This window comes from Heptranchias perlo, chromosome 15 (genome assembly GCF_035084215.1).
Source record: "Heptranchias perlo isolate sHepPer1 chromosome 15, sHepPer1.hap1, whole genome shotgun sequence".
Lineage (NCBI taxonomy): Eukaryota > Metazoa > Chordata > Chondrichthyes > Hexanchiformes > Hexanchidae > Heptranchias > Heptranchias perlo.
This window is the reverse complement of record NC_090339.1, coordinates 4,262,108-4,278,657: the sequence shown is the minus strand read 5'-3', so window position 1 is coordinate 4,278,657 and position 16,550 is coordinate 4,262,108. Positions and strand designations below refer to the sequence as shown.

The 16,550-nt window shown below is 48.1% G+C and overlaps 1 protein-coding gene across 1 annotated transcript in view; it reads right to left on the bottom strand.

Moving 5' to 3' along the window:
* The window catches only part of dock11 (dedicator of cytokinesis 11), a 273,861-nt gene that overhangs the window by 207,355 nt on the left and 49,956 nt on the right, over positions 1-16,550 (bottom strand). The window contains exons 7-9 of the mRNA XM_067996777.1: positions 14,266-14,400; positions 9,188-9,371; positions 5,972-6,051 (exon numbers count right to left, since the gene is read on the bottom strand). Of these exons, the coding sequence (XP_067852878.1) occupies positions 5,972-6,051; positions 9,188-9,371; positions 14,266-14,400 (399 nt within the window). The remainder of the gene's footprint in view (positions 1-5,971; positions 6,052-9,187; positions 9,372-14,265; positions 14,401-16,550) is intronic.

Sequence of the window (16,550 nt, the reverse complement as noted above, 5' to 3'; positions counted from 1 at the left end):
CGCTCTCTAGTTCGTACTAAAGTGAGTTCACAACTGCAGATTTTGAACCATCTTTAATTCGACTGCTACGCATACAGTAATTATCAAAATCTCCAACAAACTCTCATTTTCAATTACGTAAAAAGCTTTTCAAGTCAATTGAGACAGCTCAGAAACGATCCCACCTGACTAAATGTCGTCTCCTTTTGGGAAACTTTCACTGGTTTTGGTGTCAGGGTGATTTTGTTTTGCTATTTTAAAGGCAGGAAAGGTCTCCCAGATGGTACCAGAGTCTGTCTGTAAATATTTAATCACATTTCATCTTCTCTTTTATTTAAAAAAAAATTACCCAGGAAGAAAAGGTGTGATGTAAATCAGCAGTGTTGCACCATGTATTAGAGCGAGCCTTTGACTTAGTAGTACAAATCCCACCTCGGAGTCAGAAGATGAAAGGTTCAAACCCCACTCTAGAGCCCTGATGAGTGGAGACTGGAACATGGTCTCTAAATATTGGGTTACTATCCAGTGGGGAACTCGTGCCCAAATGGAGTGACCACTGGCTCAGGGGTAGTATTCCTGCCTCTCGGTCCATGGTGTCCTATTTGACCCTGAGCTAAACTTCCAACCCCATATCCTCTCCATCATCCAAAACTCTGCTACCCGTATCCTAACTCACACCAAGTCCCGTTCACCCATCACCCCTGTGCTCGCTGACCAAGATTGGCTCCCGGTCTGACAATGCCACAATTTTTAAATTCTCATCCTCGTGTTCAATCCCTCCATGGCCTCAACCCCCTCTCTATCTCTGTAACCTCCTCCAGCCCCACAACCCTCCGAGATCTCTGCGCTCCTCCATTTCTGGCCTCTTGCACATCCTCGATTTTATTCGCCCTACTATTGGCAGCCGTGCCTTCAGCTGCCGAGGCCCTAAGCTCTGGAATTCCCTCCCTTAACCTCTCCGCCTCTCTACCACGCTCTCCTCCTTTAAGACGCTCCGTAAAACCTACCTATTTACCAAGCTTTTGGTTACCTGTCCGAATATCTCCTTACGGGGCTCAGTGTGAAATTTTGTTTGATAATCACTCCTCTGAAGCACCTTGGGATGTTTTACTACATTAAAGGCGCTACATAAATGCAAGTTGTTCTGTTGAGTCAGAAGGTGAAGGGGTCAGAGCCCGTTTCAGACAACCCCATTGACTGGTGACTAGAACATGGTCTCTAAATACTGGGTTGACATCCAGTGCAGTAATCGGGACTGGACGGAGTGACCGCTGGCTCAGTGGTAGTATTCCAACTGCGGAATCAGGAGGGTTGGGTACAGGCCTCACTCCGGACAGCCCCGCGAGTGGAGACCGGAGCACCGGCTCTCAATACTGGGTTGACATTCAGCGAGGGGCACTCGAGTCCAATGGGTGCGGGTGGTTCCCCTACATCGTAAAGGGTAGGTGGGGGGGGTCTTTAGCCTTGGTGGCAGCCCCCCAGGAGAAGGCAAAAACTGTGCAGAGGGCAATGGGAAACCATCTCAGCCACTCTTCCTGAGTAAATGGCTCATGAATCTCATGTGTTAGGACCTGACCTGGGGGCAGAACTTAACGGACAGATTCCATGGCCAGGATTTGAAAATGCCGGCGGGATGGGAGGTCAATGGGCGCATGGGAAACCTGAAAAATAAATCCCTACTTTTCCCCAAGCGATCATGACCTAATTGGTGGCACTTAACGTGGCTTCTGGGTTTGCCGTCTGAAAGCTGCGCAGCAGGCGGACTCCGTACCCACAGGACCTGTTGTCAGCTGGCGTATTTAAAGGGCCATTGATGCAATGGCCTTTACTGGGGAAAGGAGGATTTGCAAATAATGGAACATCATAGGAGCAAGCCTGCCCCCAAATTTAGTGACTCCTCACTTCAGGTGCTGCTGGCTGGGGTGAGGAGGAGGAGGAGGGAAATATTTTACCCAGCGGACAGGAGGAAGTGCCCTGCCTCTGCCACCAAGGAGGCCTGGCTCGAGGTGGATGAAGAGGTCACCAGCAGGAGCAACATCTCCCACACCTGGGTCCAGTGCAGGAAGCGCTTCAATGACCTAACCAGGTCAGCAAAAGTGAGTACACTTACTGATTCACCTGCATTATGTGGTGTACATCACCCCCCCACTCACACCCCCTCACATTCTGCACTGCCAAGACTATTCCATCACATCACTCCTCACACTCACTAAAGGCTCATCCTCAACTTACCTTCACTTCCTGAGCACTTCCTCACCTCATTTGTGACCCCACCACTCCCACTCACCACAATCCTGGTCCAATGTGATGTCTCTGTCTGATACTCACCCTCTGATGCATCTCTTTCACAGTCAGTCTCACCCAGAGCAATGCATTCATCGGCTGACCACTTCACCCTCACTCACTCACACGTCTGTACTTTCGCCTCTTGTAGAAGAGAGCTCAGAATGCACCGGAGAGGGCGGGGACTGGAGGGGGGCCACCACAAACATTGGCCCTGGAGATCAGCCGCACCCTCGAGTGCCTGTCCCTCAGGCATCCCACAAAAGTCTGGTGACACAACTTTAACATTCATCACGCACAACATGAATTGATGTTAACAATGATTGGCATGTTGAACACCTCACAATGCTCATCGCAACATTACATCTGTGATGATTCTTAATATTGCCTTCTGTTCTCTTCCAGGCCCTTCAACGACCGAAGTGACGGCAGATGGCGATTCCTCAGAGGAGCTCCCGGCCTCCGAGGGCGCACCGTCACATCTGAGCGAGCCATCCACCGACCTTGGTGGGTCCTGGTAGCCAGTTAGTTGGGTTGGCACCTGGTGAGTCAACACACACAAGTGAGCACAAGCAGACACTGGTGGCAGGTGCAGCTGTGGAGAGTCCAAGTCAGTGGGCGCACTCCTCTCCAGGCTCTGCTCAGCTGGACACAGATGCCGAATCTCAGGGGCCATCATTTAAAAGGAGAATGATCGAGGGATTTGCAAGGTACTGGAACAGGTGCCACGCACACTCTCCACAATAGCGCAGAGGATGGAGGAGTCCAACTCCTGTATTAGTGGAATGGTGGCACAGGTACAGAAGGGAATGTTTGAGATAGTGTCGCAGGTAAGTGCGGGTATGTCTGCGAAAGAAAGAAGGCCAGCCTCCACTGAGGTTCAAACACGGCTCACAAATGAGTCCATTCAGGCCCTGATATCGGCCGTGCGGACTGTGGGTGAATACATTCTGCCGCCTTAAACAGGCAGGCAGATACATTAGCACTTTACAAGGCATCACATGTCCTCCAAACTGTTGTCCAGCAGGGTGGTAGGAGTGATGTGGCCCTGGCCCAGGAGAGGGATGATGGCGAAAGGGAACATGGAAGTGGGGACTCCACTCCAAGCGCTCCCTTATCTCACTCGTTACCCACCCCCCCCACTCCACCCCAGTACCCGCAATGCTGCCTCCTCTCCAGGTGGCCGAGTCTGCCCCTGCACAGGTGCAAGTGGAGCAGTCTTTGGAGGGGCCCTCACGGGCTCCAAAACCCAGCCATGTTCATGCTCTGACTGTTGAGATGCTTTGGGCCTATGCCCTCTGGGTTTTGGAGCCTGTGAGGGCCCCTCCAAAGACTGCTCCACCTGCACCTGTGCAGGAGCAGACTCGAACACCTGGAGAGGAATCAGCATTGCGGGTACTGGGGTGAGGGGGGCAACGAGTGAGATAAGGGAGCGCTTTGAGTGCCGTCCCCACTTCTGTGTCCCCGTTTGCCATCATCCCTCTCCTGGGCCAGGGCCACATCGCTCCTACCACCCTGCTGGATAACAGTTTGGAGGACATGTGCGATGCCTTGTTAAGTGCTAGTGTATCTGCCTGCTTGTTTAAGGCAGGATGTAGTTCACCTTCAGTCCGCACGGCCGTTGTCAGGGCCTGAATGGACTCATCTGTGAGCCGTGTTTGAACCTCAATGGAGGCTAGCCTTCTCTCCATCGCAGACACACTGCATGTTCAATGACAGACCCCTGGTGGTGATGTGACTGTCGTTGTACTGACGCTGTTCCTCAGTGTCATGAGCCACGTGTGCAGGGGGTATCCCTTGTCCCCGACGAGCCAGCCCTTAAGGTGTTTGGTGTGTGGAAGAGGGGCGGGATGTTGGATTCCTGCAGAATGAATGAATCATGGCGAGAATCTCACACACACGTGAAGAAATCTTCTGCAGTGGTCACAAACGAGCTGAGCATTGATGGAGTGATATCCCTTTCTGTTGATGAACAGTCCTGGCTCATGCGCAGGTGCTCGGATTGCTACGTGTGTACAATCAATTGCACCCCGTACCCGTGGGAAGCCAGCCAGAGAGTGGAAACCCACTGCCCTCTCCGTCTGGCTGAGGTCGTCCATGGCGAAGTCGACATAGTGGGACGCCCTGCAAAACAAACCATCGGTGTCCTGTCTTATGCACTTGTGGGCAGACGATTGAGAGACCCCGGCGATATCACTGGTGGAACCCTGGAATGATTTGGAGGTGAAGAAGTTGAGGGCAGTGGTCAATTTAACTGCCACGGGCAACGCGACACCACCAAGCCCAGTCGGGAGCTGCTCTGGATGAATGAACGTACAGTTGTCTGCAAACACCTGGCGACTCACTCTGAGCCTTCCTAGGCACTGCTCCTCAGAGAGGTCCAGGAAGCTGAGCCTTGGTCCGTAGACCCTCTGACGAGGGTAGTGCCTCCTGCGACATCGCTCCTTCTGTTGTTCCCCTCTGTGCTCTTGTGCAGGTGCCTGTGGTGCAGCACTGTGTTGTGGAACTCCAAGTGGCAGAAGTGCATGGTGAAATTCCTCGTCCTTGGATATACTGGTGAATGCAGCCATTGGTCCTCCCATCCCGATGTCATCAGTTTGAGGGGGTCCAAAAAGTTGGTAAATATGTGTAAACAGAACAATTCTGAGTCTGAACAAAGAATTCTCAATCTAAACACAAAGAACTCCCAGTCAAAAGTTTGTCTGAGAGAACTGAGTGCCCTGCTGCAATAACTCACCTTTTATCCCCATCTGTCAAACAGGGATTTAAATGGCCAAATGGCTGCCGGCTGCAACCCCCCTAGTTTCCCATGGTGTGTTTCACACAGCACGAGAAACACATTGAGGCAGTGTGGAAATCGCTTGCATAAATGTAATTGTTAATTTACATTTATAAGTACTTTAAATCTGCATAAATGTAATTGTTAATTACATTAATGCAGATTTAAAGCACTTTAAGTACTTGAATTGTTAGTTTAAATATCGTGCGGGACTTCTGGGTTTGGGAACCGCGCGGGCACCCAGATGGCTCTGGGTCATGTGCATTTTTCGGCAGGTTAGAGCCGGGATTCCTTCCCACTCCAGAAAATCCTGATTTTGTTTGCCCCCTCGGCCCCAAACTTTGTTTTAAAATCGTGCCCCATATAACATTTGGGACCAAGTGCAAAAATTGGCAACTTGTTAATTGTGGCAAAGGATGGGCGTATGGAGTTCGGTTCACTCCCCAGAACATAACACCAGCCGACAGATTTACAAGAAGTGTCCCCAAAACACTTGTATATAACAAAAGTCAGAATACCACATAACAGGATAAATTTCATCCTTAAAGTCTTCAAGTAACAAAACCTGGATTGAAATCCAACCTCCCAAAAACTGAAAACCAAAGTTTACCGATCCAGTGTGAAATTCTTTTTGTGGTGTTGTGTGAGAGTTCTGCGCTGTGCGATTCTTCCATTTTGAAGGATGAAGTAATGAGACTTCACACTTGCCACCCGGGGCGTGAAGCTGGCATTGCCGATCAGCCGCCCGTTATAGTTCCATCGAATAACGGGTACTTTCTATAAGGAGTGACGATCTGAGATGCCAGCTTCAAGCTGAAAATCTGCCCAAACAATTCTAGGCAATGTGAGGTTATCATTTGCACAATGCAGCTGATAAGAATCAGAGCACATCACTGATGGAGCCGGTTATATGATTAAAAGTGAGAATACCTTCATTAACTCGGGGTGCATACTTTTCTCTAAACTCTCCATCATACTTTCAGTCTTCCCTTGGCTGATGGAGTCTTCATCTAGAAATCAAACACAAGTTTTCAGGAAATCCAATCTGGCAAACTCCAGTACTAAATGAGAACAAGCTTGTTTTTATATAGTGCCTTCCATATCCTCAAGGTAGATCAGGGCACTTCACAGCCATGAAGGGCAGTCACTGATATGTAGGTAAATGCAGCAATTTGCACACAGCAAGGTCCCACAAACAGCAAAGACATGAACGACCAAATAATCTGCATCAGTAATGTTGGTTGGGGGATAAATATTGGCCAGGACACCGGGGAGAACTCCCCTGCTCTTCATCGAAACAGTGCCATGGGATGTTTTACATCCACCTGAGGGGGCAGACGGGGCCTCAATTTAATGGCTCGTTTGAAAGACAGCACCTCAGACAGTGCAGCGCTCCCTCAGTTCTGACCCTCAGACAGTGTAGCTCTCCCTCAGTACGGTCCCTCCGACAGTGCAGCACTCTCTCAGTTCTGACCCTCCAACAGTGCAGCGCTCCCTCAGTTCTGACCCTCCAACAGTGCAGCACTCCCTCAGTTCTGACCCTCCGACAGTGCAGCACTCCCTCAGTTCTGACCCTCCGACAGTGCAGCACTCCCTCAGTACTGTCCCTCCGACAGTGCAGCACACCCTCAGTACTGACCCTCCGACAGTGCAGCACACCCTCAGTACTGACCCTCCGACAGTGCAGCACACCCTCAGTACTGACCCTCCGACAGTGCAGCACACCCTCAGTACTGACCCTCCGACAGTGCAGCACACCCTCAGTACTGACCCTCCGACAGTGCAGCACACCCTCAGTACTGACCCTCCGACAGTGTAGCGCTCCCTCAGTACTGTCCCTCCGACAGTGCAGCACACCCTCAGTACTGTCCCTCCGACAGTGCAGCACACCCTCAGTACCGACACTCCGACAGTGCAGCAGCAGGATTTGAATGCTCAACCTTACGACTCAGAAACTCACCTAAGGTAACACTGCTAAATGCTGCTGACTCAAGCTTTGAATAACATGGCAACAAGTACATGTTGGGGTAGATCTTAACTTTTGACGGTGGTGAATAACGGGCTGCCCATTATAAACCCCGTCCCATTTTCTTTTTCATGACATCAACGGAGAGGAAATCCAGCCGGGTTTATAATGGGCGTCCGATCTACTACTCTCAGTTTCCCACCACCGCCCAAAGTTAGATATTAGCCCGTTGACTGGTCTCTTTCCTCATCTACAGTCCAAAACCCGATCAAAAATTCCTTTCAAGGTGTTATCAGGTATCAATAGCGAAGCCTTCACCTCATCCATTCTCCTGCTGACAAATGGCCAAAACTAACAAAAACAAATGGATACACCAGTCTACTGGTTATAGTACTGGACTAGCAACAAGATGGTAGATTTACAAATTGTAACTTGGCAAGTTGTGAAACTGATTTTAATAAATCTGGTAATTTGTGGGCTGGCACCAGTAAAAGTGACCCTGAAAGCTGTTGGATTGTTGTTAAAAACCCAACTGGTTCACTAATGTCCTTCAGGGAAGGGAATCTGCCGTCATTATCCAGTCTTTCCCAGGTCTGACTCCGGTCACACACTGAGGTTGCCTCTTAATGTCCCGCGAAGTGGCCTAGAAATCAGTTGTTGTTAACATCAATTGCTCTGAAGCCAGCCCACCACCATCTGCTCGGGGCCACTAGGGATGGGTAATAAATGTCACCCTGCCAGCGAGCGCATTCTGATCTCACTTAATTACCACTGGATGTGAGGTCAAGCTTTTCAGCGATCATGGGGGCCGATCCGATCCGATCCAGTCAGTATCCCGCCGGGCAGGTTAGGACAAAACTCCCCCCCCACTCCCCGCCCCATGCATCTGAGCAAAATGGCCGCAGGCAGACTATGGAGCGGGTAACTCACATTCCGAACTCCTCAGTGCTAGCACACGGACAACAAGTCAGTCACAAGCTCACAGCAAAGCACGTCGCATTTTAGTACAACAATGCTCTCAAAATGGGCATTTTATTCGGCTTTGGCGTGAATTTCCAATGAACTTTTCCATCAGCATTGTCTACACTGGTCAAGATACCAGTGAAGAACTCTCTTCACACAGCACAGCAAGAACAGGTTACACAGGCAATTATTAAGGGAGGCTCTAGGACCTGAGCTCACCATCTGATACTCTGCTGCAGTAATGAGGGAGTGCTGCATTGCTGGAGGGGTCATTTTTTTTGGATGAGATGTTAAACAGAGGCCAGTTCCAGATATTTAAAATCCTCGAGTACTAACAGTGTCCCGGTCAATATTTCTCCCTCGATAAGCACCCCCTGAAAAAGATCTGTCTCACTGCTGTTGGTGTGTTGTTACAAATTTCAGGTCTGCAGTAGATATTCTCTCGCGTTCACAGTCACTGGTATCTCCCGTAAGTGGACCTCACACCCCTTATAATCAGGAGGTTGCCTTTACTGCCCAATATCTAGTTATATGATGGAGTGGCCCAAGGGGCGTAACAATGAAACCCCTTGTTAGGTGAACTGAACACTGCGCCCCACACGCCTCCCCCCCTCCACCGTGTGCGTTTCTCCCATCTCCTGCAAGGTGGAGTCACACACGCTCGAGCGACAAGAGGCCAATTGTAAAACAAGACGCAGGTTTGTTTTACACAAAATACAGGACTCAACAGAACAGCCTTCAGTGGAATTGAATCTAGTCTAATCTGTGTAACATCGTAAATAACAAATGACTCAATCTTAGCCCCAGTACAGATTTTCACGGGATGGGCTAGAGAAGGAAGAATATCTAAAATGGCTGATAAAAAAAGATGTAGAGATGCTGGTGATGGACTGGGGTGGACAAATGTAAGGAGTCTTACAACACCGGGTTATAGTCCAACAGCTTTATTGGAATCACAAGCTTTCGGAGCTTTCCTCACCTGACGAAGGAGGAAAGCTCCGAAAGCTTGTGATTCCAATAAAGCTGTTGGACTATAACCTGGTGTTGTAAGACTCCTTATAAAAAAGATGACTTGAACAAGTCAATGCAATTGGCCTCTGTTCCTGATATAGGTTACGTTGTGTCTGTGCTACAAGCAACACACCATTTTGTTGCCTCACTTACTTGTACACTCACGCAATTGGCTCCTTGAATAGAATATATCAAGGATTAGTTACCCAGTCCTGCTTCAGATGATTCTTCATTCCTTTTCTCTGACATTACGCTGTCACAGTTGCTCTGAATGATTTTTTTCAGGGTCAGTACCCACTCTTCCATTTCCTGCTCGCTCTCCGCTGCCAGGTGACAGCTGCACTTCTCCTGCATTCGGAGTTCAAAGCCATAACGGCGCATCTTGGAGCACTGGGAATGCAAGCAGCAGTTGTACAGATTTTACTGTTGTTCCGTCAAGTTTCATGCACCGTTCAATGAAACAAACACATCAACGTGGAAAAGAAGGTCGAAATGGCCCAAGGTGCGGCCTTTGTTCAGGCTCCGCTTAATTCCCCATCAATTCTAATGATTGCTTAATGGAAACAGTTCCATTTCGTAGACTGTTCCCAATTAAGAGTTGCTGCATGCACCATCTGTTGAGACATGGGGCAGAATTTTAACTGTGATAAACGAGTGGGTTATGGGCGGGGGGGGGGGGGGAATGAAAATTGCAACAATTTCAGCCCCACCCCTAACGCGCCCATTTCCGGTTTTCACTGGGGCGGGGCAAGGGGTGGTCAACCAACCCGCTCCCAGGAGGTGGGTTGGTCACTAAAACCTTTTAAGGAGGCTGCAGGCCTCCATTTTGAAAGGTTTTGCGATTGCAAACCCTGGGGGCCGGGATTCCCGGGCCTTCTCCTTCACGCCTCGTGAGAGGAGGCGAGAAGGCCTGAAACTGCAGGTAAGTGCCTTTATAGCACAGCTTGTGGACCCGGAGGAGCAGGAGTGATTCCCCCAGGCCCAATAAGCCTACCTGCAGCGACCCCATAACAATCGCGGACCCCACCCCCGGCAACGATGGCAGACCATGGTGGTGACCCCTGATCCTGACCCCAACCCCCCTTGGTGACTAACCCCCGATCCCTCCCCCCATGACTGACTCCTCCAATGACTGACCTCCCCCCAACCCCGATAACTGACTCTCCCCTCCCCCGTGACCCCATGCCCACTGGTGCCCCCTCCCATCCATACAATCTAAGACTTACCTGGAGACTTACCTTTTCACATCCTCTTCCTTGCTCTGCTCCCGTCCGACCGAGACCAGCCTGTCAATCAGGCCGGCCAGTCAGACGGCAAACTGACAAAAGAAAATAATAGACATCCTTACGTCAAAATTGTCAGGGCGTCCGGGGAACCCGTACTTCCGGGTTTCCACCCCACAAGCCCCGCCCCCTTCCTGGCTCTGGGTCAAAACCATGGCCATGTTGTCTGTTGAAGAGAACCTGCTCACAGGCACATACATTACAGCATTTGCTTGGCTAGGGACATCTTGGTCACCACAGGAGTGTTTCAATTAAACTTAACACATTACTGCATTTGGAAAGGAAATTGTGTTTTACAGAGGAGGAATAGAATTGAAAAGCGGAGAGGTTATGTTAAACTTCTCTAGAACCTTGGTTAGACCTTTGGCTTCATATTGCAAAAAGGATATAGAGGTATAGAGGCACGAGAAGGTGCAAAAAAGATTTACAAGGAGCTGGGGCTCTTTTCTCTAGAAAAGAGAAGGCTGCGGGGTAACCCGATAGAGGTCTTTAATATTATGAAGAGGTTTGATAGGGTTGACGGAGAGAAGATGTTTCCACTTGTGGGGGACACCAAAACTAGGGGCCATAAATGTAAGATTTATAGTAAATATTTATAATAAGGATTTATAATAAATCCAATAAGGAGTTCAGGAGAAACTTCTTTACCCAGAGAGTGGTTAGAATGTGGAACTCACTACAAGGAGTAGTTGAGGCGACTGGCATAGATGCATTTAAGGGGAAATCAGATAAATACATGAAGGAGGAAGGATTAGAATGATATGCAGGTAGTGTGAGATGAAGTAGGGACAGAGGAGGCTCGTGTGGAGCAAAAGCAGCAGCAGAGACCTGTTGGGCTGAATGGCCTGTTTCTGCGATGTAATTCGATGTAAGATGCACCAGTTTTCATTTTATGGAAACTCTCATGTTTTATTACTAACATTAAGTTATGTTTTGTTGACTGAAAATAGGTTTGGAAAGTTTTATGCTCCCTCTGTGGCCAAATGGCTCATCGCCTTCAATTTTGAAACTAGCTCTTAACAGACTTGAAATATCCAACTAGTTGTATAGAGCCTTGGTCAGGCCCCACCTGGAATACTGTGTTCAGTTTTGGGCTCTGCATGTCAGGGAGAATACATTAGCCTTGGAAGGGATGCAGGGAAAATTTACCAGAATGATACAGGGGCAAAGAGGGTTAAATTATAAGGACAGGTTGCATAAACTTGGCTTGTATTCCCTTGATTTAGAAGGTGATCTGATTGAGGTGTTCAAAAACGTTAAAAGGATTTGATAGGGTAGCGAGAGAGAAACTATTTCCTCTAATTTCTTTTTTTCGTTCATGGGATGTGGGCGTCGCTGGCAAGGCCAGCATTCATTGACCATTCCTAGTTGCCCTGGAGAAGGTGGTGGTGAGCCGCCTTCTTGAATGGCTGCAGTCCGTGTGGTGAAGGTTCTCCCACAGTGCTGTTAGGAAGGGAGTTCCACGATTTTGACCCAGTGACGATGAAGGAACGGCGATATATTTCCAAGTCAGGATGGTGTGTGACTTGGAGGGGAACGTGCAGGTGGTGTTGTTCCCATGTGCCTGCTGCCCTTTTCCTTCTAGGTGGTAGAGGTCACGGGTTTGGGAGGTGATGTCGAAGAAGCCTTGGCGAGTTGCTGCAGTGCATCCTGTGGATGGTACACACTGCAGCCACAGTGCGCCGGTGGTGAAGGGAGTGAATGTTTAGGGTGGTGGATGGGGTGCCAATCAAGCGGGCTGCTTTGTCCTGGATGGTGTCGAGCTTCTTGAGTGTTGTTGGAGCTGCACTCATCCAGGCAAGTGGAGAATATTCCATCACACTCCTGACTTGTGCATTGTAGATGGTGGAAAGGCTTTGGGGAGTCAGGAGGTGAGTCACTTGCCGCAGAATACCCAGCCTCTGACCTGCTCTCGTAGTCACAGTATTTATGTGGCTGGTCCAGTTAAGTTTCTGGTCAATGGTGACCCCCAGGATGTTGATGGTGGGGGATTCGGCGATGGTAATGCCGTTGAATGTCAAGGGGAGGTGGTTAGACTCTCTCTTGTTGGAGATGGTCATTGCCTGGCACTTGTCTGGCACAAATGTTACTTGCCACTTATCAGCTCAAGACTGGATGTTGTCCAGGTCTTGCTGCATGCGGGCATGGACTGCTTCATTATCTGAGGGGTTGCGAATGGAACTGAACACTGTGCAATCATCAGCGAACATCACCACTTCTGACCTTATGATGGAGGGAAGGTCATTGATGAAGCAGCAGAAGATGGTGGGGCTTAGGACACTGCCCTGAGGAACTCCTGCAGCAATGTCGTGGGGCTGAGATGATTGGCCTCCAACAACCACTACCATCTTCCTTTGTGCTTGGTATGACTCCAGCCACTGCAGATTTTTCCCCCTGATTCCCACTGACTTCAATTTTACTAGGGCTCCTTGGTGCCACACTTGGTCAAATGCTGCCTTGATGTCAAGGGCAGTCACTCTCACCTCACCGCTGGAATTCAGCTCTTTTGTCCATGTTTGGACCAAGGCTGTAATGAAGTCTGGAGCCAAGTGGTCCTGGCGGAACCCAAACTGAGCATCGTTGAGCAGGTTATTGGTGAGTAAGTGCCACTTGATAACACTGTCGACGACACCTTCCATCACTTTGCTGATGATTGAGAGTAGACTGATGGGACGGTAATTGGCCGGATTGGATTTGTTCTGCTTTTTGTGGACAGGACATATCTGGGCAATTTTCCACATTGTCAGGTAGATGCCAGTGTTGTAGCTGTACTGGAACAGCTTGGCTAGAGGTGCAGCTAGTTCTGATGGAGGGGAACAAGGGGGCATAATCTTAAAATTAAAGGTAGGCCATTCAGGAGTGAAATTAGGAAGCACCTTTTCACACAAAGGTTAGTGGAAATCTGGAACTCTCTTCCCCCAAAAGGCTGTGGGTGTTGGGGGAAAACCGGAGCTTTCAAGACTGAGATTGGTAGAGTTTTTTAGGTAAGGGTATCAAGGGAAATGGAGCAACGGCGAGTGACTCACCTCCTGACTTCCCAAAGCCTTTCCACCATCTACAAGGCAGAAGTCAGGAGTGTGATGGAATACTCTCCACTTGCCTGGATGAGTGCAGCTCCAACAACACTCAAGAAGCTCGACACCATCCAGGACAAAGCAGCCCGCTTGATTGGCACCCCATCCACCACCCTAAACATTCACTCCCTTCACCACTGGCGCACTGTGGCTGCAGTGTGTACCATTCACAGGATGCACTGCAGCAGCTCGCCAAGGCTTCTTCGACAGCACCTCACAAACCCACGACCTCTACCACCTAGAAGGACAAGAGCAGCAGGTACATGGGAACAACACCACCTGCACGTTCCCCTCCAAGTCACACACCATCCTGACTTGGAAATATATCGCCGTTCCTTCATTGTCGCTGGGTCAAAATCCTGGAACTCTCTTCCTGACAGCACTGTGGGAGAACCTTCACCACACGGACTGCAGCGGTTCAAGAAGGTGGCTCACCACCACCTTCTCTGGGGCAATTAGGGATGGGCAATAAATGCTGGCCTCGCCAGTGACGCCCGCATCCCACGAACAAATAAAAAAAAGAATAAGTAGAGTTGAGGTAGAAATCAGCCATGACCTAACTAATTGGCGGAGCAGGCCCGAGGGGCTGAATGGCCTCCTCCAGTTCCTAATGTTGCTAACCACAAGCTCACTGAGGGCTGCAATCCTTGTTGGATAATAAACAACTATCAAGTACAATGAGTAAATGGAAGATTAACACGAGATCCTGCACCTGAATGGTTCAAATGGTAAACAACAAAGGAAAACCAAAAGTTCACAAGATGAGGGCCACACTCTTTGCAGATGGACCCTTAAACCGGGTGAAGATGGAGACGAGCAAGAGTTTTCAATCACTCAACTTTGACCTATCCCAGGTGAGGACCCGGAAAGTTCTTTGTACATTAAATGTATTCAAACTACTAACCAACACATATATAAATGCTGTACCTGTACAACATCAATGCAAGAATCCAAGAAAATAGATCCTTTGGACTCCTTACACACTTTCTCATCTTTACAAAAATAAAGTATGTACGAGCCATCAGAAAGTTGGGTCAGGTAACAGAATCTCCTCTTGAATACCTGGAAAAGAAAAGATTAGTTAAACGCCTCATTTTATCGGAATAAATGAATAATTGTACTCAACCCTCTCACAACTAATCATTTTGAAGAATTTAAAGGGGTCACTAACTGCAATATGTTTATTGTATCATTTATAAAGCTGTACTTTGGGCTGGCTTAGCCCTGTGATCCAACCCAGGGACACCAGGTCCGAGACTAGATATGGTCTTCATGGTTGAGATGCAACAGGTACAGTTAAATTGAAGTGAAATATTGAGATGCATGCATCTATATCAATGCACTTTACAGCCCTACAACATAATCCTCTGTAACTGTGTAAATAGATTAATTTACTGCAACTCAGTCCTCTGTAACTCTACGATGACATCAAGTGCACATTCTCTATTTACAGAGATGGTAAACATTCAGATAAAAGTTCAATGTTCTCTCAATCACCTTGCTGCTCTCTCACTCTCCCCCACCCCTCCCCCCTTTCTGCACTGTGTACTAGACAATTCTTCATGCTGCTGTAACAGGCTTCCCAGGCTCCGGCAGGGGGGGGGGCGTGGGGAAGGGGGTGGAATTCATAAAGGGATCCCAGGAGTCGGGACTGAGGTTCCTGTTTGTCTTGCTTTTCTTGTATTTGTCGATTTAATGGCTTGTAATTTCTGTTGCTGTAACTAGTTCAGAAAAAAAGAACATTTTCTGCAGTGATCGCATCATTTCCGTTGGCCAGCTAACACTGTCCTTTAGCCCCAAGGACAGGTCAGTGTCCAAGAGTCTGTCAATATTTGTAGATAGCTCTGGACTGACGTAGCAGTCTGCCTTCAATGGACAGAAAACTGTCAGAAGTGGATCTTTCAAATATATATTCAACACTTCAGTTAAAAAAGAATGAACGTGCATTTATAAACCGCCTTTCATGACCTCAGGATGTCCCAAAGTGCTTTACAGCCAATGAGGTATTTTTGAAGTGTAGTCACTGTTGTAATTTAGGAAATGCAGCAGCCAATCTACACACAGCAAGGTCCCACAAACAGCAATGAGATAATGACCATCTGTTTTTTAGTGTTGTTATTTGAGGGATAAATCTTGTCCAGGACACCTTCAAAATATTGCCATGGGATCTTTTACATCCAACTGAGAGAGCAGACGAGGCCTCAGTTTAATGTCTCATCCAAAAGATGAATAATTTGTAAGTTCCTTACAAATATCGCAGCAAGGGTGCAAGGCCTTTCCTGTCACAAAGAAGCATCACTTTAGTGGGCTTGGAAAGGGCAATATTTTATATATATCTAGCAGATCTCCTGTGGCATTGCTCAATGCGAGTCAGAAGAATGAAAGTGTGAGAGGAAGCAAATGTTCTTGGGGTGTATCTCATGTCTGAAGAGGTGATGTTGAAGTTGTATTTGGCCTTAGCAGGGCCCAGGTCTTCAAGTGCTGTGTTGCAAAATGTAAACTGAGGTGTTGTTTGATGTTGTCCCAGCAGAGACACAAGGGAAAAGGGACGGAAAGGACATTGGTATCCAACACATGGGAAACCAAGCATTATACTGCACGGAGAAGCAGACCGCGGATCACTTAGAAAAACAGGTATTTACAAGACCAAATGTAATAATTACATGAAAGTATGAGTTTAGAATTTCTTGAAGATTATACAAAAATAAACAAAAAGTATGCGTTCAATAATCTATCAACTCAAGGTTGTAATCGGATTTTAAAAAAAAACTTTTATGTTTGACTTGTTTACCTTCTATTACCGTGTGGTAGATTTTCAACTTGCTGCTGATGTGTAGAACTGTTGCTGCGGATCAGTCGCCCGTTATAGAAACCGTCCGATTATCATTTCCAATAACTTCAACAGAAAGGAGAATGAGGGTGGTTTCTATAATGGGCAGTTGATCCGCAGAACTAGTGTCACTCATCCCCATCACAGCCTAGGTAGAGTTTGCTAAGAATTCATTTTAAATTCAAGTTACAGTTGGTATTTTAGTAGAATAGCGTACAGCAGTGCAGTGCTCATGTTACTGGATTAGTAATGCAGAGAATCAGTTTTTTAAAAAATCTGGAAATAATAAGCTGGTCTCAGTAAAAGTGACCGTAAAGCTGTCGGATTGTCGTAAAAACCCAACTGCTTCACTAATGTCCTTTAGGGAAGGAAACCTGCCGTC